At 38.1% G+C, this 24,879-nt stretch overlaps 1 protein-coding gene across 10 annotated transcripts in view; it reads left to right on the top strand.

Moving 5' to 3' along the window:
- Window positions 1-24,879, top strand: part of MTMR3 (myotubularin related protein 3) — a 125,586-nt gene that overhangs the window by 44,234 nt on the left and 56,473 nt on the right. For 5 of the 10 annotated variants that reach the window (XM_043436868.1, XM_043436811.1, XM_043436881.1 and 2 more), the window contains exons 2-3: window positions 18,591-18,643; window positions 21,391-21,476. The exons of 4 other annotated variants lie outside the window; for them this stretch is intronic. In XM_043436868.1, coding sequence (XP_043292803.1) covers window positions 21,474-21,476 — 3 coding nt within the window. In that variant the 5' untranslated portion in view covers window positions 18,591-18,643; window positions 21,391-21,473. The remainder of the gene's footprint in view (window positions 1-18,590; window positions 18,644-21,390; window positions 21,477-24,879) is intronic. One more of the 10 variants, XM_043436887.1, reaches the window with a different exon arrangement.

Raw genomic sequence — 24,879 nt, 5'->3', positions numbered from 1 at the left:
CTCATTGTGGTGTTTTTATGTGCTTTTTGTGGATGACTGATGATGCACATTTTTATATGTGTTTATTGGCTTTTTATATATCTTTTGTGAAATTTCTGTTAAAATCGTTCATTGAAAATTTTTTCTATTACTGATTTGTTAATTTTTTGAACACTCTTTAAATTTAAAAAATTTTCATATTTTGGCCACTGTAAGCAACATGCAGGATATTAGTTCCCTGACTTAGTTCTCAGTTCAGACTGAGAGAACTGATAATTTAGGCTTTGTGATTTATTTTGGTCTTCTTACTGTGTTTCACTACTTCCTTATAATCCATCTTTGTTGGATTTAGTCCTGAGTGCTTGATGCTTGATATGTTTTGATGTTGTTTTTTACATACATTATCTCTTTAATTTCCCTCTATTTTATATAAATTTTTCTTTCAGTCTTGCTAAATCTTTGTAATCCTATGCTTTATATATTTCTACATCAAACTTTAGGTTTATATAATATAGAATCATTGTTTTCTTATCTTGAACCATATTATCTTTATGAAAGGTTCTATTTCTAGTAATGCATTTTTCCTTAAGTGAAAGTTACTCAGTTGTGTCTGACTCTTTGCGACCTCATGGACTATACAGTCCTTGGAATTCTCCAGGCCAGAATACTTGAGTGGGTAGCCATTCCCTTCTCCAGGGGATCTTCCCAACCCAGGGGTTGAACCCAGGTCTCCCGCATTGCAGGTGGATTCTTTACCAGCTAAGCTACCAGGGAAGCCCCCTTTCCTTAAAGTCTACTTTTTTTTTTAATAAGTATAGCCAAACCCAGTTTTCTCTTTGTTAATACTTTCTTGACCTCTTTCTTCATAATCTGTTTTCCAAATTTTTTGTTTCTTTAAATTTTCAGTTGTGTGTTTCTAACAGTTTGTAGTTGAATTTTTTTTTTTTTTCTGGCTGCACTCTGTGGCTTGCAGGATCTTAGTTCCCCAACCAGGGTTTGAACACAGGCCACTGAAGTGAAGGTGCTTGGTGCTAACCACTATACTACCAGGGAATTCTCTTGAATTGGAATTTTAAATTTGGGGGCTGCTGAGTTGGTATAACTCTTCAGTTTCATCAAATTACCCCCAGGGCAGATGCCAACCCAGATATTGAACTCAACTCTGAATCTCAGTCTTTTTTTATGTCTCAGGGAATTTGATTTTGATAATAGCTCATTGTCTGTTTAGGTCTTTGCTTTTAAGAGAATTTTAAATATTTTATCCAGCTTTTTAAGTTGTCTTCAGTATGACTGGTGATTTGAATTATTGGGTGGTGTTGGAAGTGTTTTAACCTTTGAGTTTTCTGCTTAGGATTCTATGATAAAATTTTGTCTGTTCTCATTCTTTCCAGCTAAAAACTGGAATTAAATAGGTAGACTTTAGTGAGGGTTGCCTTGGGTTATGGAATTGGGGTTAGGGATGCAATATGAATCAATGTGTTAGAGGTGAAGATATAATTGTAAAATATTATGTGAAATTTGTCAGTCACAGGCATTTTTGTGACTTCATCCTGGGATGAAAGCTGCTTTAACTTATCTGATACACTTCCATTAGTTTTATAGTGAACTGCAGGAAGGCTTGTTCCTTCTGTTGCTAGGTTGAGAAGCATTAGAATAAAGAATGGATGCAGGAGGGAGTTCTCTGGCGGTACAGTGGTTAGGACTTGGCAGTTTCACTGTTGAGGGCCTGCGTTGGATCCCTGGTCGGGGAACTACAGATCCCACAAGCTGTGTGGCACAGCCAATAAATAGATACATAAATTTTAAAAAAATGGGTACAAGGGAAACATGAAACAGTGTTGGAATGAAAACCAGGGATGAAGGATCCTCAACAAACTTTGAAGCTCCTTGAAACTGCCATTTCATCCCAGTGTGATAATCTGAAATATTTTATAATGTATCTAAAAAATTTTAGCTCTGTTCAAGGTTGGGTGAAAATGCAAGATGAATTAGAATTCTAAAGAAATCTTGAGTGACTCTTGGGTCTGCTCACCCGGTGACAAAAGGAATAATTTTAAAAACAGGCTGCTGAAACATTAGGATGAAAGAATTTAGAAAAAAATTTCTAATTGATTTGAATGTATGGGAAAGGGAAAGACGACATGATTAACCTAAATTTATGCATAGGTATCATGGTATAAAGATCACTTGATTCTTTTTTTAATACACATTATCCCCTGGAGCCCTGTTTTCTTTTTCTCTTCATCTCCTGCTTCCATTCCTCCTTTTTCTTCTTGCTTGACTGATTCAGACACTGCTGGGGTGTGGCAAATGGGTGTTCAGACCTCAGTGGCTCATTGTTAAGTACAACGAGATTAATGAGTTCTATTTTTTCTTTATCCTTTTTTCTAAGTAAACATTTAATCGCTATTTCTTTTCTCTCATTTCATCTCTAGGCCTCTGGGCATTTATACAACTCAATAGTCCTCATACTCCAAATGCTCTTTGTTGTTGTGAGTCACTGAGTCGTGTCCGACTCTTCGTGACCCCATGGACTGTAGCCCGCCAGGTTCCTCTGTCCATGGAATTCTCTAGGCCAGAATACTGGAGTGGGTAACCTTTCCCTTCTCTAGGGTATTTTCCGAGCCCAGGAATTGAACCCAGGTCTCCCACATTGCAAGCGGATTCTTTACCAGCTGAGCCACCAGGGAAGTAGGTCTATATAAATGCTTTATCACAGGGCATAAAAATTGGCTGTAATTGCCGTTATTAATTGGTATAGTTCTCACTTAAGCTTTTCTCATTTTTGAAATGTTTACTTTTCTTTCAATTGCAATGAACAAAGTGTAAATTGTTCTCATTGCTGAAGTCACTGCTGTCTTTGATTTATATTAAACAGATCTTCATAAAGTAAATGAGTTCTGTATGAATTTATTTCTGGAAATCAGTTATTAATTTAAGGAAATATTTGACTTTTAATGTTCATAAAATTGAATGTTTTATTTATTCTTTGAAGCTGTAACTTGAGTATAGCAGAATTTGATTGCTTAGAAATTTTCTAATTTCTGTTGTGAATTTGAAAGAAAAAATGTGGTATGATTTATATTGTCATGAAAAATTAATTCAAATGGGTATTTTTGTGAAGAAATGTGCAAAACTTTAAAACTAAATTTTAAGTATACAGTATCTAACAGTATTCTTTGTTCAGTTGATTCAGGAAATAGTAAACAGAATGATTTATATTTGAGTTAAAGTAATGCCCTAAATTGTGTAAAAAAGAAAAAGAAAACACACACACAGACACAAAAAAAAACAAGCAAACCCTGATCTACATTAGTTAGTGACGATTTTGCTAAGAAAATCAGGCTGAATGTTTGAATCATCTGATTTTGTTATTTAGAACTTTGGGCTGCTGGTAATAGAAACTGAATTAGAGCTTAAATAACCAAAAAGAAAGGGATGGCTTTATTGGCAGAGTACTGGAGCGGCTCACATGATTGAAGCACTGTGGCAGGCAGCTTGGGGCCTCTGAGGACTGGGAGTTGGGGTAGAGTGTCTTAGATATTGTAGCTTTGCACCTCTCTAGGCACTGGTGTGATTCTCCCAGGTTTCTCCTGGTTCATGGCTGCATAGTCCAAAGGCTCTTGTTAGCTGTCTCAGTAATATTTTCCATGGTGCCCGCCCATTGGCCAAAAAAAACAGCTCCATTTGTTAAGTAGTTAAGACCAAACAACCTAAGTATTTATTTCCTGACAGTTTAGTTATTTGAAAAATTGATTCATGCAATTTGAAGGAGAATATTTTGATTTTTCCGTGTATGTGGCTGTTGGATACTGCACAGATTCTCAAGCCTTAGAATCAGGTCAGACATTATACCTCTGATTTCCTGTTCCACACTGATTGTTACATGGTGCTGGCTTTTTATCATAGCAGCTGCTAAATCTCTTGCTTCTTAAAGAAATGATGTCACTGAAAGGAATGTTTTGTGAGTTAATGTTGAAATTATGAATGACCTCAGATAGTCATTTGCGTGGTCTACTAGATGTCAGTTACTGTTGTTTTCCTTAAAAACTCAAAACAGCCCTTACTGTTTTGAACTCACTGTGGTAGGTCCAGGGTGACTCGGTGAACGGATTGTCGTTGAGGAGGATTCTCATTGGTTCCCCCTTGGATCATGTGGTTGATGGAATAGGCTATGACTCAATTAACCTGGGTTACTCACCCAACTCCTGTGCTTAGAAGGGCATAATATTCCATTGTATGGGTATCAGTTTACTTATTTCCAATTGTTTAAAAATTGTAAACAGGGCATAAATTAACATCTTGTAATATCATTGTTTCTATAGCATATAGATTCTGTTAAGTCTCACCTAACAGTTGAAAAAGTTTTTATGAAATTAAAAACATGATTATTTGTGCTTTAAAATTATCTGAGGAATTGAGGATCAAAGACCTAAACTTGAGAGCTAGAACTATGACACTCTTAGAAGAAAACATAGGGGGAAAAGTTTATGACATTGGATTTGGCACTGATTTCTTTGGTATGACATCAAAAACACAGGCAGCAAAAGAAAGAAAGAGGAAACACTATCAAGAGAGTGAAAGACAACCCGAAGAATTAGAGAAAATATTTGTAAATTATGTCTGATAAAGGATTACTATCTAGATTATATAGAGGATCACAGTACCGTAAAACAACCCAACTAAAAATGGGCAAAGGATTTGAATAGACATTTTTCCAAAAAGGTTACACAGATGGCCAGTAAGCACATGAAAAGAGATGAGTATAACTGATCATTAGGGAAGTATGAATCAAAACCTCGAGAAACCACTTCATACCCATTATTAAGAGAGCTGTCGTCTAAATTGGAACAGTATTGATGAAGATATGGAGAAAATAGAATCCTGGTGCATTGCTGGTGGGAATGTGAAATAGTGTAGCTGCTGTGGGAAACAATCTGGTGGTTCCTTAAAAAATTAAACAGAATTATAATATGATCCAGCAATTCCATTCCTTAGGTATCTACCCAAAAGAAGTTAAATCAGGGACTCTGAACAGGTATTTATTCGTCAGTGTTCATAGCACTATTCATAGCAGCTAAAAGGTAGCCACAGCCTCAGTGTTCATCAGTGGATGAGAGTATAAACAGAATGTGGCGTGTGTGGTGCCTGACAGGGACTGCTCAATGTAAGTTAGCTGCTAATGAAACAAGCTTCACAGCTGCCACAATTGACTCATTAATGTGAGATTATATTTGTTTTGTTTGAGAGTATTTTCTCACCTTGTTCTTCCTGTCACTTAAATTATTTTTTAAAAAAAGTTGGACTTAATTGTTCCAGGTAGTATGCCAAATAGTACTTCTATATTTTTTGACTCTGTAGAGTTAACTGTGCATGTGGGTGCAGTACTGTTGATGATCTTTGCCAATTATTAGAAAGCATTAAATGTATATGATGGAAAAACTATCTTGGCTTCAAATTGGAAGAAACAGCTTTATAATCTCACCTTTGAGAAAAGGAAAGGGAAGGAGTCCAGTTTTGGGGGTAGAAGCAAAATTATTACACAAAGAATGGAACATGAAAAGGATGCATTAAGAGTGGCTTGATCAAAGAGTCCTACTTTTACAGTATTATCAATGATACCTCAAACCTCTTTTAGGAAGATTATTTGTGCTTTAAGAAGAGAAATTTCATTGATGAATCAGAACATTTTGAGTAGCTCTTGAGGGAACTTGCCTCTGTATTTGAGAGAGTGAGGGAGGTGGAGGAGGGTGAGAAAATTGGGAGGGAAAGAAGCAGACCTAGGCAAAAGAGAATAAATGTTAAATCACGTATACTTGGAAAAAATGCAATGAATATTTAGTGGTTTGGATTACTAGTGAAGCTCTAGGGATCTGGTTGGTGGAGAAAGGGCCAGTCTGGGTATAGGAAGTAACATAAACAATGGCAAGGAATTTGGAATGAACATAGAATGTCTTAGAGGGGAAGAATAGGATGTTCATTTGGGGGAGACCTTGTCATTAAGAAGGAAGATCCTCATTTTGGGGAGGCCTTGTTGAGAGGTATGCACTAGATCTTGACAAGTACTGTGAAAGGGTGTCCTGAGAGTTGAGAATGTGTGGAGAAAAACGGTTAATATTGCTTGGCTCAGTTATTTCTTCTTGGTTAGCCTCAAGTTTTTGTTTCAGCAAAATCACATTACTTTTAAAAAAAAATTTTGGACTTAGAAAGTTTATAATGAATAATGGAAACTTATACATCTGTCAGTCCCAGGGATTTCTTCTGTATGAAGAAAGGCAGGTAGAAATGTTGGATTTATGGTAAGAACTAGAATTAGAGGTTTTAAATGGGCATGGGTGTGCTTGAAACATTTATTCAGTGTGTAGGTAATAGAAGGCTCTGGTTAATTTCTTGTATTGACTTAAATTGTGCTTTTTTTTAAATCCAGAAAGCAGTCATTGAGCATCTTTCTTGTCCTCATCAGAATTAGTATTCATTGAACACTGATTAGAAAACTTATTGATGTTATCTCCATTTTACAGATGAGGAGACTGAGTGAACGTCCCAAAGCGATTCAAATAGGTTTGGAGCCAAAATTCACATCCAAAATGGTCTCATTCCAGAACCTGTGTTCTTATCTAGTAATCTATATTGTAATGCATCTTGTTAACACGTTGTGTATGGCCCTTGAGTTCAGATGTTGAGTAGGAAAATGACCTATATAGCTAATCATAGTCTAGACAAATAGAAATGGAAATAATTATAGTGGCATGTAGTGAGCTCTATTATAAAATAGAGCTATGTTGAAACTGTACATTGAACTCTGAAGGGAAAACTTTCATAGTGAAATTACTGTTTTCAAACCAAATACTGAAGGATATGTAGTAAAGTGAAAGTTGCTCAGTCATGTACAACTCTTTGCAAGTCCATGGGTTTCTACAGTCCATGGGGTTCTCCAGGCCAGAATACTGGAGTGAGTAGCCTTTCCATACTTTTCCAGGGGATCTTCCCAACCCAGGAATCGAACCAGGGTCTTCTCCATTACAGGCGGATTCTTTATCAGCTGAGTTACAAAGGAAGCCTAGAAGGATATATAGGATTTATCCAAATGGATTAGGTGGTATGTGTAAATGAGGCAGAAGTAGTAGCAGTGACAGAAGCTCATGCATGAAAAATTTTAAAGAAGCCTCAAGTTGTTCATTCTGGGTATGTATGCCGTAGGACGTATCTTTTTTGAGCTGGGACGTTTTATGTCTGTTGACAGAATGGTTATGCCAGGTAATGTTCCAAAGAGGAATTGACCAGAATCATTTCTTAGCTGGTTATTTTGTTTCTTCAGTAATAAGGTCTAAATAAATTTAATTCAACAAATGCTTGAGAACCAGTTGCTAGACCAGTAGTGGTGGCATGAAATGGAAAGATGAAAATTGTGCATTTCAGAGAAAGCAGTGGGAGATGGTGTCAGATGCTGTTGGAAATAGTGTCAGTTTCTAGCCTTGAAGACCTAGGCTGACCAAGATTCCCAGTGGAATATTAAGAAAGAAGATGCATTACCATTTGGTATAAGAAAGAAGATATGGTGTAGGGAGGGGGGAGGCCAGTGGTGGCTTCTGTTTGGAATATGTGGAGTTGGAGGTGCTACAGTGACAGTCCAGAGTAGGTCTTGTATTCTGCTACTGTGCCAGCAATCGCTGTCAGGATTGGGGAAGTGGTGGAAGTTTTCAGGTATTAGTAGCAGAAACCTGCAGAGAGAGGCTGTCGTTTCTGTGGGGGAGGACCGGCTGTTTGAGGCCCTGCTCAGGCCTGCTTTGAATGGATTCAGACTTTTAATGGACTGGAAAAGTAGGTCTTATGAAGCAAAATGAGAGAATAAAGCAACTCGAGGAAAGAAAGGTAAGGAGCAGTTTGTATTATGAAGGATTTGCATTAGCATGTAGTGAGATACGAGAGCTTCCCAGGTGGCTCACTGGTAAAGGATCTGCCTGCCAGCGCAGGAGATGCAGGAGACATGGGTTCAGTCTTGGGTCGGGAAGACCCCCTGAAGTGGGAAATGGCACCCACTCCAGTCTCCTTGCCTGGAAAACTCCCTGGACAGAGGCGCCTGTGCGCTACAGTCCGTGGGTCGCAAAGAGTTAGACACCGTGAGCACGCATGCACGTGATAGTGCAGTATCTTCCAAACGTCTCCTTAATACATTACTTACATGATTTTTTTTTGCAGTATCTGTATACCAAATGGTAATGCATCTAAGATCAAGTTTTTTTCTTTATTTCCTTGGTGATGTGTAAGTTTAATTATGTACCTTGAATTCAACAGCATTTCAGAGTCTATAGAATGAAGAATGTTTTTTCCATTGTTCACCAGCATATTTTTTAAAGAAGGCAATTATGTTACATTTAAATCATCTTCTCACATATCACCAATAATATATATACCATACCATGGAAACAATTGAAAAAATACCTATATATTGTAGCATATAAGTTTTAGGTTAGATGGTGATGTTGTTCAGTCACTAAGTCATATCCGACTCTGCGACTCCGAGGACTGCAGCACACCAGGCTTCCCTGTCCTTCACTGTCTCCCAGACTTTGCTCAGACTCATGTCCGTTGAGTTGGTGATGCCATCCAACCATCTCATTCTCTACTACCCTCTTCTCCTCCTGCCCTCAATCTTTTACAGCATCAGGGTCTTTCCAGTGAGTCGGCTCTTCACATCAGGTGGCCAAAGTTTTGCAGCTTCAGCATCAGTCCTTCCAGTGAATATTCAAGGTTGATTTCCTTTAGGATTGACTGGTTTGATTTCCTTGCTGTTCAAGGGACTCTCCAGAGTCTTCTCCCGCACCACAGTTCAAAAGCATCAGTTCTTTGGTGCTCAGCCTTCTTTATGGTCCAACTCTCACATCCATACATGACTACTGGAAAAGCCATAGCTTAGACTATATGGACCTTTGTCGGCAAAGTGATGTTACCTTTTGATACGCTGTCTAGGCTTGTCATAGCTTTTCTTCCAAGGAGTTAACATCTTTTAATATCATGGCTTCAGTCACCATCTGCAGTGATTTTGAAGCCCAGGAAAATAAAATCAGTCACTCTTTCCATGTTTCCCCCATCTGTTTGCCATGAGTGATAGGACTGGAAGGCATTATCTTAGTTTTTTGCAGGTTGAGTTTTAAGCCAGCTTTTTCACGCTCCTCTTTTACCTTCATCAAGAAACTCTTTAGTTCCTCTTCACTTTCTGCCAGTAGAGTGGTATCATCTGCATATCTGAGGTTGTTGATATTTTTCCTGGCGGTCTTCATTCCAGGTTGTGATTCATCAAGCCTGACGTATAGCATGATGTAAAAGTTAAGTAAGCAGGGTGACAGTATACAGCCTTGATGTACTCCTTTCCCAATTTGGAACCAGTCCATTGATGCATGTCTAGTTCTGATTTCTTCTTGACCTGCATACAGGTTTCTCAGGAGACAGCTAAGGTGGTCTGGAATTCCCATCTTTTTAAGAATTTTCCACGGTTTGTACACAGTCAAAAACTTTAGTGTAGTCAATGAAGCAGAAGTAGGTTTTTTTGTGTATGGAATTCCCTTGTTTTTTCTATGATCCAGTGAATGTTGGCCATTTGATCTCTGGTTAGGTTAGATGTTGAAGAGTAAATCAATAGAAAAGTGTAAACTCTTCCCAAGGTCTTTATATTTCTTTGCATTTTAGCGTATGTGTGTCCTGGCTAAAAATGAAAGTAGTACAGGATATGTTGTCCATTCATTCATAGGCCTGATATTTACCAGAGAGCTTGGGTAATGCATTATTTCTTAGATCTTTTTTAGACTTTAGTTTCGTTGAACTTTATTTCCTTTAGTTTCATGTTGGAAAATGCAAGAAACATGAGTGGCTCAGATTGACCTTGAAGGTGTGGTATTATTATTCTTAGTAGCTATGTTCACATGCTTATTGGAAACTTGAGAATTCCAGGTACTTGTCTGTGTGGATTTTTTTTTTTTTGCCCACACCATGCAGCATGCAGGAACTTAGTTTCCAACCAGGGATGAATCCCATGTCCCTTGGAGTGAAAGCTCAGAGTCTTAACCACTGGACCACCGGGGAAGTCCTAGTTCTTAAGTTTTTTGATGTATAAGCAATACCCTTAGACTCCCCAGTGTGTTTAGAATAGGTTGATATTAGGCTGTATGTTTGAGCAGTTTTTAATTTTATTTTAGATGACTATTTTACTAATACCTATATTTTAATGTGTTTTGCATGAATATAAGTATATGTGCTGTTTTAAAAAGTCCCCATCTCCTTTTCTGATTAATGGGTTAAGTGAAATGATAGCTTAAGAATTCTTAAAATTCATGGTTTGATTTGTGTCTTCAGTTTGAACCTTTGACTTGTCTAAGGTTTTTAGAGTGGTTAAGTGCAGTTATTTAAGGAGAATCCTCTTTACTTAATAAGACGATTTTATTTTTTATTAGCTTAGGACTTTTGGTCTCCTTTAAGTAAAGCATTTTCATGAATTCTACTTTTTTACTTTAGCTGAAAGTTTTTTCTCCCTATATATGTTTCAGTGGCAGTTACATGTTTCCCTCTGGTTACATGAAATAAATGTTACTAGTTTAAAAGGGTGGGTCGTTTTCTGGGCATCTGTTGAATTGTATTGGTCTTAAAAGGATTCTTAAGAAGATGGTGTTCTGGTCTTTCAGCTATTTAATAATTGAGGAGTACTGCTTCAAAAGAGTGGGTATTTGAGCTCACCATTTTAAATAGAGCCCACATTGTTGTGTGTGGTTGGTTATGAGAGGTTATTTGGATCTTCACTGGCTTGGTTTTCAAAAATATGAGTAGCCCCTTGCCTAATTGCCAGAATATCCCTTGTAGCTCAGATGATAAAGAATCCACCTGCAATACGGGAGACTTGAGTTCAGTCCCTGGGTTGGGAAGATGCCCTGGAGGAGGGCATGACAACCCACTCCAGTGTTCTTGCCTGGAGAATCCTCATGGACAGAGGAGCCTGGTGAGCTCCAGTCCACGGGGTCGCAAAGAGTTGGACGCAACTGAGCGACTAAGCACAGCACACATATTTTAACTAGACCAGGGTAAGAGTGGGTTCTTTTTGTTGCACATATAGCCTCTACTCTTGGAATTTTGTGTCTCTTCTCTGAATGTGCCTGTCGGCTATCTGGAGTTGGACAGTTTATAATTGAAATGACAGCAGTTAAAATTAAAATCTGTTCCTTCTCTTTATTTTTTTTTTTTAATTGTTGACATGTTTCTTTATTGAATTAAAATTATACCAGTACAAAATAACAATGTATACACAAAGGGATTTGATGCAACACAGTATATACAATTATCTTTAAAAAGTCACAATACAAAAAAAAAAGTCACAATACAAGTTACAGTGATTATGAATATATGCTTAAAGGATGGATTTGCATTTTCATTCAGCTTTCTGGTCCTTATCCATTTTGTTGCCTATTACTCTGCATGAAGCTAAGAAGAGGGAACCAGAACTTTTCTGAACAATCTGTTTGTAGATGGAGAGAGGACCATTAATATTCCTATATATTATTGATAAACTAATAAGCAATATACAGATTAGCTAGGTTTGGAATGCTGATAGCTATTTTTTGAGTGTAGTTTAATTCCAAATTTTTCTAGAATCCCAAGTACCTAGGCCTGATAGGAAAATCATGTCATTTATACATGGGGGAACTCTTGACTTCCTATGGTAAGTTGACCTTCAAACTAAGTTGCTGTCTTCCTAGAAAAGAAACCTGTTATCCAGCGTGAGGGCAGAGGGTTGGTATAAAAAGGGTGGGGTTTGGAGAGTGTTCTTGCCCTTTTAGGGCAGGGCCCAGAAGCAAAGCATATTGGAATAAACAGTGTGAATTTGCAGATTTCAAAATGACATTGGTAGTTGAATTTTGCATAATATTTTACTTGGCTTTAACAAAAGTAAGTTTTTGTTCTTTGCTACCTATCTCATGATTAGTGGTCTTTTTCTGTTGGAGTACATAAGAAATTGGAGCTCATAATTTAAGCCTTATTAAAAAACCTTTTGAGAACCTATTGTAAAACTGCTCATCTTCATAGGTAGGGGTTGGTCATTTCGGTGTTTTGTTCAGGAAAATGCAGTTATAATTTTATTCTGACTTGTAGGAGGCATGGTCAGAGTCTGCAGGCTCTGTTGAGATAATCATATGATGTTTTAAGAGGGGCAGAAGTCATTATAAGGTTATAATTAGGAAATTTTAAGTTTCCATGAGGTATGAATTTCCTGAGGAGGAATCTTTAAAAAAAAAATAGAATATTTGTTCTATGATTGCCCATGAAAACTTCAGTTTGGGACAGTGTAGGGAGAAAGGGGGGCTGGGGGAAACAGAATTACTTCTTTCCTTTTCCTGAAAAGTTAACTGAGCAAGGTGCAGCACATACATGAGTATGCAGGAATTCACCTTCTCTTACTAATTTCCCAAAGGTAGGCCTTGGAACTAGTCAAAGAAACAAAAGTCAAGAAACATTTTTTGAGCACCGGAGCTGGTCTTTCTGATCTTTCCATAGCAGTTACAAACTACCCCTGGCACTTAGATAAAGTGATCTTGCTTGGCTTTTAATTAATTTCTAGTGATTTGAATGCCTGGATTTTCTCTGTCAGTAACCAAGACTTAAGTATTTGTTTTCTGATAGTTTTTTTCTTTCGTAGCTGTTAGGGAACATCTCTCCATTTACCATGGTGAACCTAAATGTTGCCTCACAAAGCTAAATTTAAAATTCTTAATTTCAATAGTAAAATAATACCCGCCTTGCGACTTCTGGTGGAGGATATAGAGTCAGAAGATAACATTACACATTACTCACAGAAATTTATAATCCTATTAATAATTTAATATATCTGAGTTAGTAGTATGAAGTGGGTGTTTTCTTTATAGAAGTGATTATAGAGCAAGTCAAAACATTAAAAAAACTCTTGAAGTTATTTTTACCCTTTTTAGTAGATTGTATTATATCTTCAGTTTTAATTTTTTCTGGTCATCACCAGAAAATGTCTTCACTGAGCTTTTCAGGTCTACTGTATCCTTCTACTTTTCTGTATATTCATTCTGTTAATTTTTGAGAGTTTGATATTGAAACTCAAACTAAAAATCTTCTACTTAAAAAATAATTGTAATAGTGAACTATATGTAACTTTGTTCTGTATTTTCCAAGTTTCCAGTAAATGTGTTATCATACTTGCATAATTTAAAAAATAAAAAAGAGGAAAAAAAGAAAATGTCTTCACCAAGACATCATGTATGAATTTAAAAGAGACATCATGTATGATTTATGCTTCCCCTCTTCCTATCTTTTGTGTAAGGAGTAAGTTTAAAAGGGAAACACTTGTAAGAAATAAGTGATTTTAAAAGGTACAAATCAAATTTGCTAAAGTTGGTTTGATCACAGTTGATCTTTCTGAGAAGGTGGTCAGGGCTTCCTTTTACCTTCTTGAGATGAGAAAAGCAAAAAGGTACATCTGAAATGCAGTCAGATCTTAATATCTAAAAACACTAGAGCACAAATTTCTTTGCTTTTGACACCTCACATTTTGGGGTTCCATTTGGAAAAAGCAGCTGTCAATGTTTGAGTCACTTAAATGAAGACATATGATCTTAAGTATTGATCAGTAACTGAAATTCTGTCTGTTGCAGCACCTCCTTTGAGGAGTGTATTCAGAACTTTTCCACATTAAAAACAAACAAACAAACCTGATAGAATGAACCACACTCTTGTACTACTAATGTATCCACAGAATTATACAAGATTGATATTTGGTTATTATCTACTGAAACAGAACTTGTTAGAGTGAACATTGCCATAAATATTGCTGGTTCAAGAGAATTATTGCTCTTTGATGCAGAATTGAGATTATAATATGGAGTTCATCTGTCAATTTCTGGACAATTTACTGGATTTTTGTTTTTCAAGAAGATGGTTGTTTTTTTGCTTAGGAAATGATAATATTTTAACTGCTTATCTATATCCTACAGCTGGCAGAGGAATGCATACTCTGATCATGAATTTGTGTCTGGATCCCTGTAAACATACAGACTTTAATGTTTTTGAAAGAGGTGGAAAAGACATACAGCATCTTTTAATTTTTTTTTTAAAGTAAATTAATCTCGTTTGGAAGTGTCACTGTGCCAGGACACGGACTCAGTTTTACATTTAGTTTTTTTTCTGTTTGTATGTTTTACTTTTTTTCCTTATAAGTAGGGGGGAAGTCCCAACTGAGAGCATTCAGCCATGCCTTTTGAACTGCTTCTTGGTTTCTATTTTAGTTTATAGTTGACTTCAGCAGCAAACGTTTTAGAAAACTTGAGGTTTGGGATGTTGTATGGGGAGTAAGACCAAACCACAGTAGTTTTACTCAGCTGATAAGTTTTGGGATTTATGAGTGATTAAATCATCTCCCCACCGTGGAATAATCTCCCCAACATGCCATGGAATCCTAGTTTGGGAAGGTCATGTCATCTATCAGATATCCAAAAAGTTACTAGGCATAAATGGGGAAAACACTGAGAAACTGAAAAGCTCGCCCAAAGTGGTCGCAGTTGTAAGTCACTTCTTAAAAATGACTCATTTAATTACTTTATTTTGCCTCCACACTCAAGTTTTACTGTCAGTGTTTGTTACTATGCAATACATGTGCAAGAAAAGCCATTTCTTTCACATATAGTGAAAATAAAAGATTCTTTTAAAATTACTCAGTGTTGTCTTCTTAAAGTTTTGAACTCTCAATTATTCTTGCATTTGAAAGTGGGGGGAAAAATGCTTCTTTTTTTCTTTTGAAGTTTAAAACATACCGGAGCCCAAAAAGTGCTGCTTTAACTACCCTTTCTTCCCCTGAGTCCCACCCCTCCACCCATATTACAGGAGTACTGACTTGAGTCTCTTAAGTTTTCCTCGTGTATTTGGTTTAATCTAATTGGTTTTTGTAGTTTAGATTCCCTTGTTTTATTATAGAAATGGTCCAGATTGGTGTGCCTCTTTGCCCTTGTTGAAGCTGATATAGTAGTGGCCTAAGATGATGACAGACTGTTCCATGTAGGTGTCCATTCCTTAATAGCCTTCTCGTGACCTCCATGCCCTTTCTCTTAATCATTTTCTCATTATCTTCCTGAAGGACCTTGTGTACAGTAATATCTTGTATTTTAGCGCTTAATAATCAAGTATGTCTGTTTTTTGTTTAGTTTCCTCTTAAAGTAGATAAAATTCTATCCATAGTATATTACATGATTGTAAACAATTTACCCTCTTAGTTCAGTTCAGTTCAGTCGCTCAGTTGTGTCCGACTGTTTGTGACCCCATGAACCACAGCACGCCAGGCCTCCCTGTTCATCACCAACTCCTGGAGTCCACCCAAACTCATGTCCATCGAGTCGGTGATGCCGTCCAGCCATCTCATCCTCTGTCATCCCCTTCTCCTCCCACCCTCAATTTTTCCCAGCATCAGGGTCTTTTCCAGTGAGTCAACTCTTCGCATCAGGTGGCCAAAGTATTGGAGTTTCAGCTTCAGCATCAGTCCTTCCAGTGAATATTCATTACTGATTTCCTTTAGGATGGACTGGTTGGATCTCCTTGCAGTCCAAGGGGCTCTAAGAGTCTTCTCCAACACTACAGTTCAAAAGCATCAATTCTTTAGTGCTCAGCTTTCTTTATAGTCCAACTCTCATATCCATTCATGACCACTGGAAAAACCATAGCCCATCAAGTAACTTCGAAAGGTTTTTTTCCCCCCCTTACTACTCCCCAGATGGAACGTAAAAGTGACCATCATTAACTCTTGCTCCACATTGCTGCCCAGGTTGTTCATCAGTGCTGTTCATCAGTGCTGAATGTGCTTAAGAATCCATGTTCTTAGACGCTTTAGGTTATTGCTTAGATTTAACATAACCACTTTACATTCTACCTCTTCAAATGCATGACTGGTATCATGGGATACTGTCTGGGTTCATGAGACAGCAGCTTGTGGCACCAGAGAGCTTCCTTCTTTCTTACTCTACACGGCCTTTATCTGGCAGATAGTCTGAAGAACCATGGGCAGTGTTTAAAGTTTGGTTGGCAGTGTTTCACAGTGGCGTACTTGTTTCCAACTAAGGGGGTGTTGGTTGTGGTATGAGGGGTCATCGCTGGCCTTGAAGCAGGCCTGCCTGAGCCTTTTGTTGAGTCGTCCTGTTGCTTGGTCCATGTCTTGGAGCTTTACACCTCTGGAAGCTTTACACAGTTTTGTATTAATGGACTTCTCCTATCTTTGACAGAATAAATTACCAAGTAGTTTCTGAAACTATGTCAGATGATTCTTGGAGTAGATAGTAATTTCTTTGAAATAAATGGAACACCATCAATTCATTCTTACCCCTAGATTTGACCTGTCTCCTGAATCTAATCCCATTTTACCCCTAATTACTGGCTGGACATACATTTACTTGTGAGGCCACCTTTAAAGCCAATATATCCTATCTGGTGTTGCTTCCTTGGAAGCTGCCCTTCAGTTCTTAACAAAACCATACTTTTCCTACTCACCACAGGGCTTAGAATTTTGCAGTTATCTCTGCCAACTTGCTCTGCCTCCTTTTATCGTTCCTACTTAATTACCGAGCTTAAGCAATTAAAGTTTTCCACTCACTTTGTTGGTGCCTCTGCGTTTTTACTATCATTGAGATATTGGGCCCTTAGCAGTTCATATCTGAACTACTAGTCTGGAAACATTGTAAGTGACTTTTCCCTCCAAACCATCCTCCTTGCTGCTTTCTCATACGACCACTTTGGTGTTATTAATCTCCTGCTCTTGAAGCTTTTGGTTTTATGCCATCGAGTGAAATCTAGACTCCTTAGCCTGGCATTCAAGGCCCACAGTGTGTGCTGTCTTTTTAGTCTCATTTCCCTGAAGATGATTGGTATTCTAACCTACTCTCTGTTGCTCAAAAATGTGTTTTCTTCCCACTGCGGTATTAGTATCCAGCCTCACTTGGCTTACCTCCCCCTCTTTCTTTTTATTTAAATTCCACCTAATCTGTAAGACTGAGTCATTCTCCACCTCCTGTGATGACTCCCTGGTTGTCTCTTTCTCTGAACTCGGAGCACTTGCATGTCATTGGAGTTACCAAGAAGTATCAGAGTACTACAAGGTTTACAGTGAAATGTCTCACTGTTGCTTGCATTTAGTTCTTAGGTGGAATGTGCCATCCTATACTGATACATTGTCTTACCTGGTTGTTTTTTAACAGCTAAGGACAAATAGACCCAGCATCTGTTCTTTTTGACAACTGTTTTATTATCCTAAATAAAGTTCATAGATGTGATACAGTGTACCTACAGACATAATTTTAAAAAATAATAACCTTACTGTAGTATAAAGGAAAAATGAATGAAAATAATTGTAATTTGTATTTCAATCTTCAAATACTAAGCAAAAATTATCTTTTAGCAAGAAAAGTTCCTGCAGATTTAAAACCTTTAAACTTTCCTGCTCTACTGTGTTGTACCTCATTAAACAACAGAACCAATATTGATACTAATACGATTTGTATCTCAAGTTGCAAATTATGAATAGCCTTTTTTCCTGTAGAGCATGTTGTTAATGTGGCCCAGCCTGAGTTATAAAATTTAAAAGTTACTGGGAGACAAAAATAACTTCTTGTAAAATGGTTAGAACATTTTATAATTACATATTTAGCCTCCTCTTATATGGTTCTTGTATAAAAAGTGTTTTCAGAGGTTATGGGAATAATGCAAAATGTTGACTGACTCCTTGATTTTAAGACTTTGATATTTTGTGCAGTCTTGTTCATATATGTGACTTTATGTCACATAAACAGCTCGAAAGGATAAGTTGTCTGCAAATACTGAGAGAAGTCTTTACAAAGGAAATCCACCTGCAATGCGGAAGACCTGGGTTTGATTCCTAGATTGGAAGATTCCCCTGGAGGAGGAAATGGCCACCCACTCCAGTATTGTTGGCCTGGGGGCCTCCATGGACAGAGGAGCCTGGGGGGCTACAGTCCATAGGGTAGCTAGAGTTGGACATGACTTAATGATTAAATAGTAGATTGACGAGGTCTTTTATCTCTGTAAGGGTCAGATTGTTGCCTCTTTGTGACAGGAGTTCTTTGTGTTTAGACTACACTTTCCTCTTCTGATCTTTTTTTCTTACACACAAAAGATCCTTTGGTAGAAGCCAATAATGTGTACCAATTACCTTCAACTCCCAAGTCCGTGTCGAGATCTCCTGTGATTTTCTTAACTTTTGAAAGTACTTGTTCCTTTAGTGGCAGAGGTTTACCTGAGAAGCCATCAGAAATGATGTTAGATTGACAGAGCAAAACTCTTAAAGAGGAGTATTTGTAGGTTCTTGGAAACTTCTGTCTGTATGGTTCTGCAGTTTCTAAAGGCGTGCTAAGGCCTGAATTGGCCCGGTTTGCACAATTAAACATTCTAAAACGTGGTGGACCAAGTAGTTCACATTGTAGCAGTTCAAAAAATAAGGTATTGTCATGGCATAACAACTTGCAGAGAGAAGCCTTGTGGGAAGGCCTAAGTGGCTTAACCTGATCCTCAGGGTATTTGTCATTGTTCAACTACTGGTTTTTCTTCTGCAGGTTTTCTTGTGAAACCTTCAAATAGAAAAAGTTCTTCAGACAAACTTCATTTGGTAAGTTTGTTCCCCCTACCCTTCACCCCTTACTACACTCTGCTGTTTTGAGGCTGCAAAAGACAATTGACAGATTAATTTTGGGGCCCTGTTAGTGGACATTTAGGTGAACTCTTGTATGTTTACTTACATGTTAAATCTTAAAATTTGGTGGTCTCCCCCCACCATCAGGACTCAAGTCGGATCATTTCCCCATGTGTGATTGTGCTGTAGTGTAATACGCTGTGCCTAGAAACTGGTATTAAAGTTGAGATTAAGTGAGTTGTAGCCTTAATCTTTTGTTTAAAATAGTTTTAAACATGATGTTCTTTTAAATTGAAACTTGATTCTTACTTTGAGTTTTCTTAAATTGTTAAATCTGTGTGAAAATCAAGGCTTTGTTACTAGACTTCAATTCAGTTCAGTTCATGTCTGACTCTTTGCTACCCCATGAACCCCAGCACGCCAGGCCTCCCTGTCCATCACCAACTCCTGGAGTTTGCCCAAACTCATGTCCATTGAGTCGGGGATGCCATCCAACCATCTCATCCTCTGTTGTCCCCTTCTCCTCCTGCCCTCAGTCTTTCCCAGTATCAGGGTCTTTTCCAGTAAGTCAGCTCTTCACATCAGGTGGCCAAAGTATTGGAATTTCAGCTTCGACATCAGTCCTTCCGATGAACACTCAGGACTGATCTCCTTTAGGATGGACTGGTTGGATCTCTCTGCAGTCCAATGGACTCTCAAGAGTCTTCTCCAACACCACAGTTCAAAGGCATCAATTCTTCGGTGCTCAGCTTTCTTTATAGTCCAACTCTCACATCCATACATGACTACTGGAAAAACCATAGCCTTGACGAGATGGACCTTTGTTGACAAAGTAATGTCTCTGCTTTTTAATATGCTGTCTAGGTTGGTCATAACTTTCCTTCTAAGGAGTAAGCGTCTTTTAAATTTCATGGCTGCAGTCACCATCTGCAGTGATTTTGGAGCCCCCCAAAATAAAGTCTAACACTATTTCCCCTGTTTGCCCATCTATTTCCCATGAAGTGATGGTACCGGATGCCATGATATTAGTTTTCTGAATGTTGAGCTTTAAGCCAACTTTTTCACTCTCCTCTTTCACTTTCATCTAGAGGCTCTTTTGTAGTTCTTCACTTTCTGCCATAAGGGTGGTGTCATCTGCATATCTGAGGTAATTGATATTTCTCCCGGCAATCTTGATTCCAGCTTGTGCTTCCTCCAGCTGAGCGTTTCTCATGATGCACTCTGCATATAAGTTAAATAAGCAGGGTGACAATATACAGCCTTGACGTACTCCTTTTCCTATTTGGAACCAGCCTGTTGTTCCATGTCCAGTTCTAACTGTTGCTTCCTGACCTGCATACAGGTTTCTCAAGAGGCAGGTCAGGTGGTCTGGTATTCCCATCTCTTTCAGAATTTTCCACAGTTTATTGTGGTCCACACAGTCGAAGGCTTTGGTGTAGTCAATAAAGCAGAAATAGATGTTTTTCTGGAACTCTCTTGCTTTTTTGATGATCCAGCGGACATTGGCAATTTGATCTCCGGTTCCTCTGCCTTTTCTAAAACCAGCTTGAACATCTGGAAGTTCATGGTTCACATATTGCTGAAGCCTGGCTTGGAGAATTTTGGGCATTACTGTACTAGCGTGTGAGATGAGAGCAGTTTCAGTCTAGTCTGTTCCCACCCTGCAGCCAGAGCCATCCTTTACCTCACCTCATACCATACTTCCGATCACAACTGCACAAGGCTCTGGGCCCTGCTACTTCTTTGATGGCCTCTGTTCCCTCACTTTCATTGATGATAAAGCATTTGCTTTGGATATTGAATCCCAGACCTCCAAAAATATGCTGTATTTGTAGAAGTTTAGTGAACTAGAAATGCTGGCTTTGCATGTAATGTATCTATTTTATATATATGTATTTTTTTAGAAAGCTACTTATTAAAGTGATAGTGTTCTTACTAGCCTGAGTTTCTTGTTAGGTATTCCTCCCCCACTATTATAGTTGTTCCTGAAAACCAGGTAAAGGTATTAGCACAGTTTGGATTTTCACTGAGCATAGGATATTGGGGTAAAATGCTTTTTTCTTTCATGTTTTGTTTACTAAATCAGTTTGCTTCCCACCGATGGGGAGATCCATTTTGAATTTACAGAATTTACAAAAACATGCTATATAATACTGTAAGAATTATATTGTTGTTATACTGTATTTGCATTTGCAGGTTGGTTTTAATTATTGCTTTATTATTTTCATCTAAGGTTTATAATAGTTTTCATATTACTGTCAACTTTAGGAGCATGAGCCTTTGCAACTTTTTTTGCTCAAATAGGTTACAGTCAGGATGATTTTCACAATCCTTTAAAGGAGTTTAGATTTGACTAGTGGATTGGCTGGGTGATTCTCAGCTTTTTCTTGGCTGACTCTGGTCAAGTCTTTAGGTCCTTGTATATGCAGTTCCTTTAATTAGGGTATGGCCAAATGGGAAGTCGCGCTTCCCAGGTAGCGCTAGTGGCAAAGAACCCCCCACCAATGGAGGAGATGCACAAGATGCTGGCTCGATCTCTGGGTTGGGACCATCCCCTGGAGGAAGGCATGGCAACCCCCTCCAGTATTCTTGCCTGGAGAATCCCATGGGCAGAGGAGCCTGGTGGGCTACAGTCCGTAGGATTGCACAGAGTCAGACATGAGTGAAGCAACTTAGCACGCACATGGGAAAATTACCAATTTTGTCCTTTCCCCCCTGCCAAGTTCCAGGCATAAAGGAAAGAAAAGGCTTGCCAAGATACTGAAGAAGGGACGGAGATCTCTCCTCCTAATCTGGGCCTCCTGTCATGGTAAGTACAAAGAAATAACAAGACAATGGGACTTGAACTCTGTCTTGACAGTTAAGTGAATACTAGTAAGTTTATAGTTACCCGTCCTCAGAACTCTCTTGTCTGTTTTCTTTTATTTTTTATTTAGTATCACTAGTAATAATTTGAGTATTCTGGTGTCTTAGAGCAGTTTTGCTTCTATTCACTTTAATCGTGTGAGTTAGATATTCTCTCTTTTTAGTCAGGTAGTGTAAATAGATTCAAGACCAAATGTTCCTTGGACTTCAGGTTTCTTATTTCTTTTCTGGGAAGGAAGATACAGTAAGAAGCTTTTCTCTGTGTGTATGTGTTGCGTTGTAGACCATATTCTTTATGAATTTACCTTTCTGGATGAAAGCAGCCCCCTGTCTTCCCTGTTTTTCCTGTTTAGCATTGTTTTTATCCCAGAGAAGATGAGGTAGCTCTGCACAACCCCTGCCTGCACCTGTGACTTAAATGAGTGTCTTTCAGTGACTCGTGGGCCGTTTAGGACCCACTTTAGGCAGAGAAGCGGGAGCAGTGAGCCAGCCCCATTTCTGTCAGTCCTGAAAATATGTAAACAGTGCTTCAAGGCTTAAGAAAGAAACGGTCCTCTGTAGTATTGTCCTGCTTCTACCTTGGTGATATTTGCTAGATCCAAACTGTTTCATGCTGGCGCACAAAGAAGGAATTGAAAAGGCCATGTTAATTTCAAGCATCATTAGGAACATGGGAAATGCCATTCAAAATTAAAAACAAACTAAAACCAAAAACACTAGTTGTATAGAAGTGTCATTAAAATGAGAAAGGTAACTGCTGTCATCTTTAATCTTTGCCAGTTTTTTTCTTAGTTTATGGGCACAAAGGTTTTCTGATGTATCCTATACCCAAGTACTGACGAGCTCTTCTTTATACTGTATTATTTTATTGGTTTTCATGAGTTTTTAATGAATTGAAAAAGTGTTTGCCTATTATTTATGTGATATGTATGCCGGTGCTAGTGAATCGCAAGTGATGGGCTTATGAAAGCAGCTCTGTTGTGTACTGAAATGTCCTTCCCTCATCCCGCACAGCCACAGCGGCGTGGCCCTTGCTCGGTGCTGCCGGCGGCTCTGGTGCCTGCAGACAGGCTTCCCGGTGTGCTCTGGAGATGGGTGTGTGTGCGTGTGCGTGCGTGTTTGCACACAGTGTTCAGGGAGCCAGTGTGACCATGTGTCTTAAAAAAAAATCTTTTATTAAGCAGCTTTATAATAAGTTTTTAGAAGTACTCATTTATAATTCTTCCACCAAAGCCCATAGTTGTATTCCTTTCTAACTAGTTTATGTGCCTATGTATATTATAGTTCGTGTAGTTGGAATTAAAACATAATTAAATTTCTGTTTTGCTTATTTCACTAAATGAATTAAACATTTTTCCTTGTTGACTCGTTGGACTCCTAATGGTTTTTTACTAGCTACCTAACACTTTGCAAATTGTTGAACCATTGGTTTAAGTAGTATTAATTAATATTTTCTGTTTTAGCATTTTGATTACATGTTCTTAATCCTTATTTTTCTGTGTAGAGAATTCTGAAGCACTGGTTTTTCTTGAATATCATCCTTTCATACTTTTAAAAAATTCTTGAATGAGGTTGAGATCTTTTGGGGAGGTTAAGCATTAGGAAAATGTTTTTATGTTTCATAATGGAAGATCTCAAGCCTATGCAAATTGAAAATAGTGTGATGAACTCTCATAAGCCCCACATAGGCATCAGCCAGATGCAGTAATCAGTTCATGACCACACTTGTTTCTTCTGACTCCCCACCCCCACCTCTTTGGATTTTGTTGAAAGAAATCACAAACATTATATCAACAGAAATTTTTATTTTTGATGACTTTTAATGCCAGTCTTAAGAATGGTAACTAAAATTGACAATAAGACTGATAATCACTGTTAACTTTTACATTTGTCATTTAAATATTTCTACACATATGTGACTCTAACGAGTAATTTTTTAAAAAAAATCATGCAGCATTTATATATAAATTTAGTTTATAGACACTTCCACTGGTTAGCCTCTACTCCCTATGTTCTTTAAATACTTACGTTTAATGTTGACTTCCCCCTGACTTATAGACTGACTTCTGTTACCTGCATAGTTTACCAGGCAGCAGAAGTTAGCCTGGAATTGTGGTGACTGATCTGTTTTCAAGATTTTATAGTGACCCCACATGGAGCTGGTGGGGATTAAAAAGTATGAGATCTGACCATTCCCGGTGTTCCTCAGTGATATCAGGAAATTGACCATGTGGATTATATTCTCTTTCTCTTGTCCTAGTAAACTACTGCTTGTAGCCAGCCAGGAGAAATTTGTTTTCAAGGCTCTTAACAGGCTAACACTTGTCAGACTTTTTCTCTTCCTTGCCTTTGTCTCCTTCCAGCTCTTCTCCATCAGCCATCTCAAATTTGGCCTCCCTTTTCCCTATGAAACTCAGTAACCATAATAAATTAGGCAGTTGATTCAGCTTATGTTTAGCTAAGTAATATTTTTACCATTCTTCTTGCAAAGTCAGTAAATAGTCTATCCTCAGTTCAGTTCATTCACTTAGTTGTGTCCGACTCTTTGTGACCCCATGGACTGCAGCACGCCAGGCCTCCCTGTCCATCACCAACTCCCAGAGTTTACTCAAACTCCTGTCCATTGAGTCGGTGATGACCTCCAACCATCTCATCTTCTGTCGTCCCCTTCTCCTCCTGCCTTCAATCTTTCCCGGCATCAGGGTCTTTTCAGATGAGTCAGTTCTTCGCATCAGGTGGCCAAAGTATTGGAGTTTCAGCTTCGGCATCAGACCTTCCAATGAATATTCAGGACTGATTTCCTTTAGGATGGACTGGTTGGATCTCCTTGCTGTCCAAGGGACTCTCAAGAGTCTTCTCCAACACCACAGTGTAAAAGCATCAATTCTTCAGCACTCAACTTTCTTGATAGACTAATCCTAATCCTGAGAGTTGAACTATTTTAATCCTTGGGAATTAAAGCCATTTTTATATACAAGGGGGAGAATCATTTCAGAAGCCGTACATGTAATGTGTACTGGGACAGTCTTATAAAAAGAGCTTATCTTTTATTTGACTGTAAAAAATTCTTTATGTTCTTGCTGGCCAAATTCTCATTTGTTGAAAAGTCGTTCGTTCCAGTTTCAGTTTTCAGTAATTATGTAGGTTATATACATTGGCCTGAATTAGCATGCAAGTGAATATGCCAGCAAAAATGAATTGGTAAATAGCTTCTCTAGGTTTTTTTTTTTTTTTTTAAAGCGTGCTATATTATTTTAATTCTACACTATTTATAGGTCAGTAAAAATCTAGTTAGGGAATCACTTAAACAATGATCTGTGAAATGATCTTTAAGAGAATAAAAGTGT

Source organism: Cervus canadensis, chromosome 1 (genome assembly GCF_019320065.1).
Source record: "Cervus canadensis isolate Bull #8, Minnesota chromosome 1, ASM1932006v1, whole genome shotgun sequence".
Taxonomy (NCBI): domain Eukaryota; kingdom Metazoa; phylum Chordata; class Mammalia; order Artiodactyla; family Cervidae; genus Cervus; species Cervus canadensis.
This window is presented reverse-complemented; position numbering and strand designations above follow the sequence as displayed.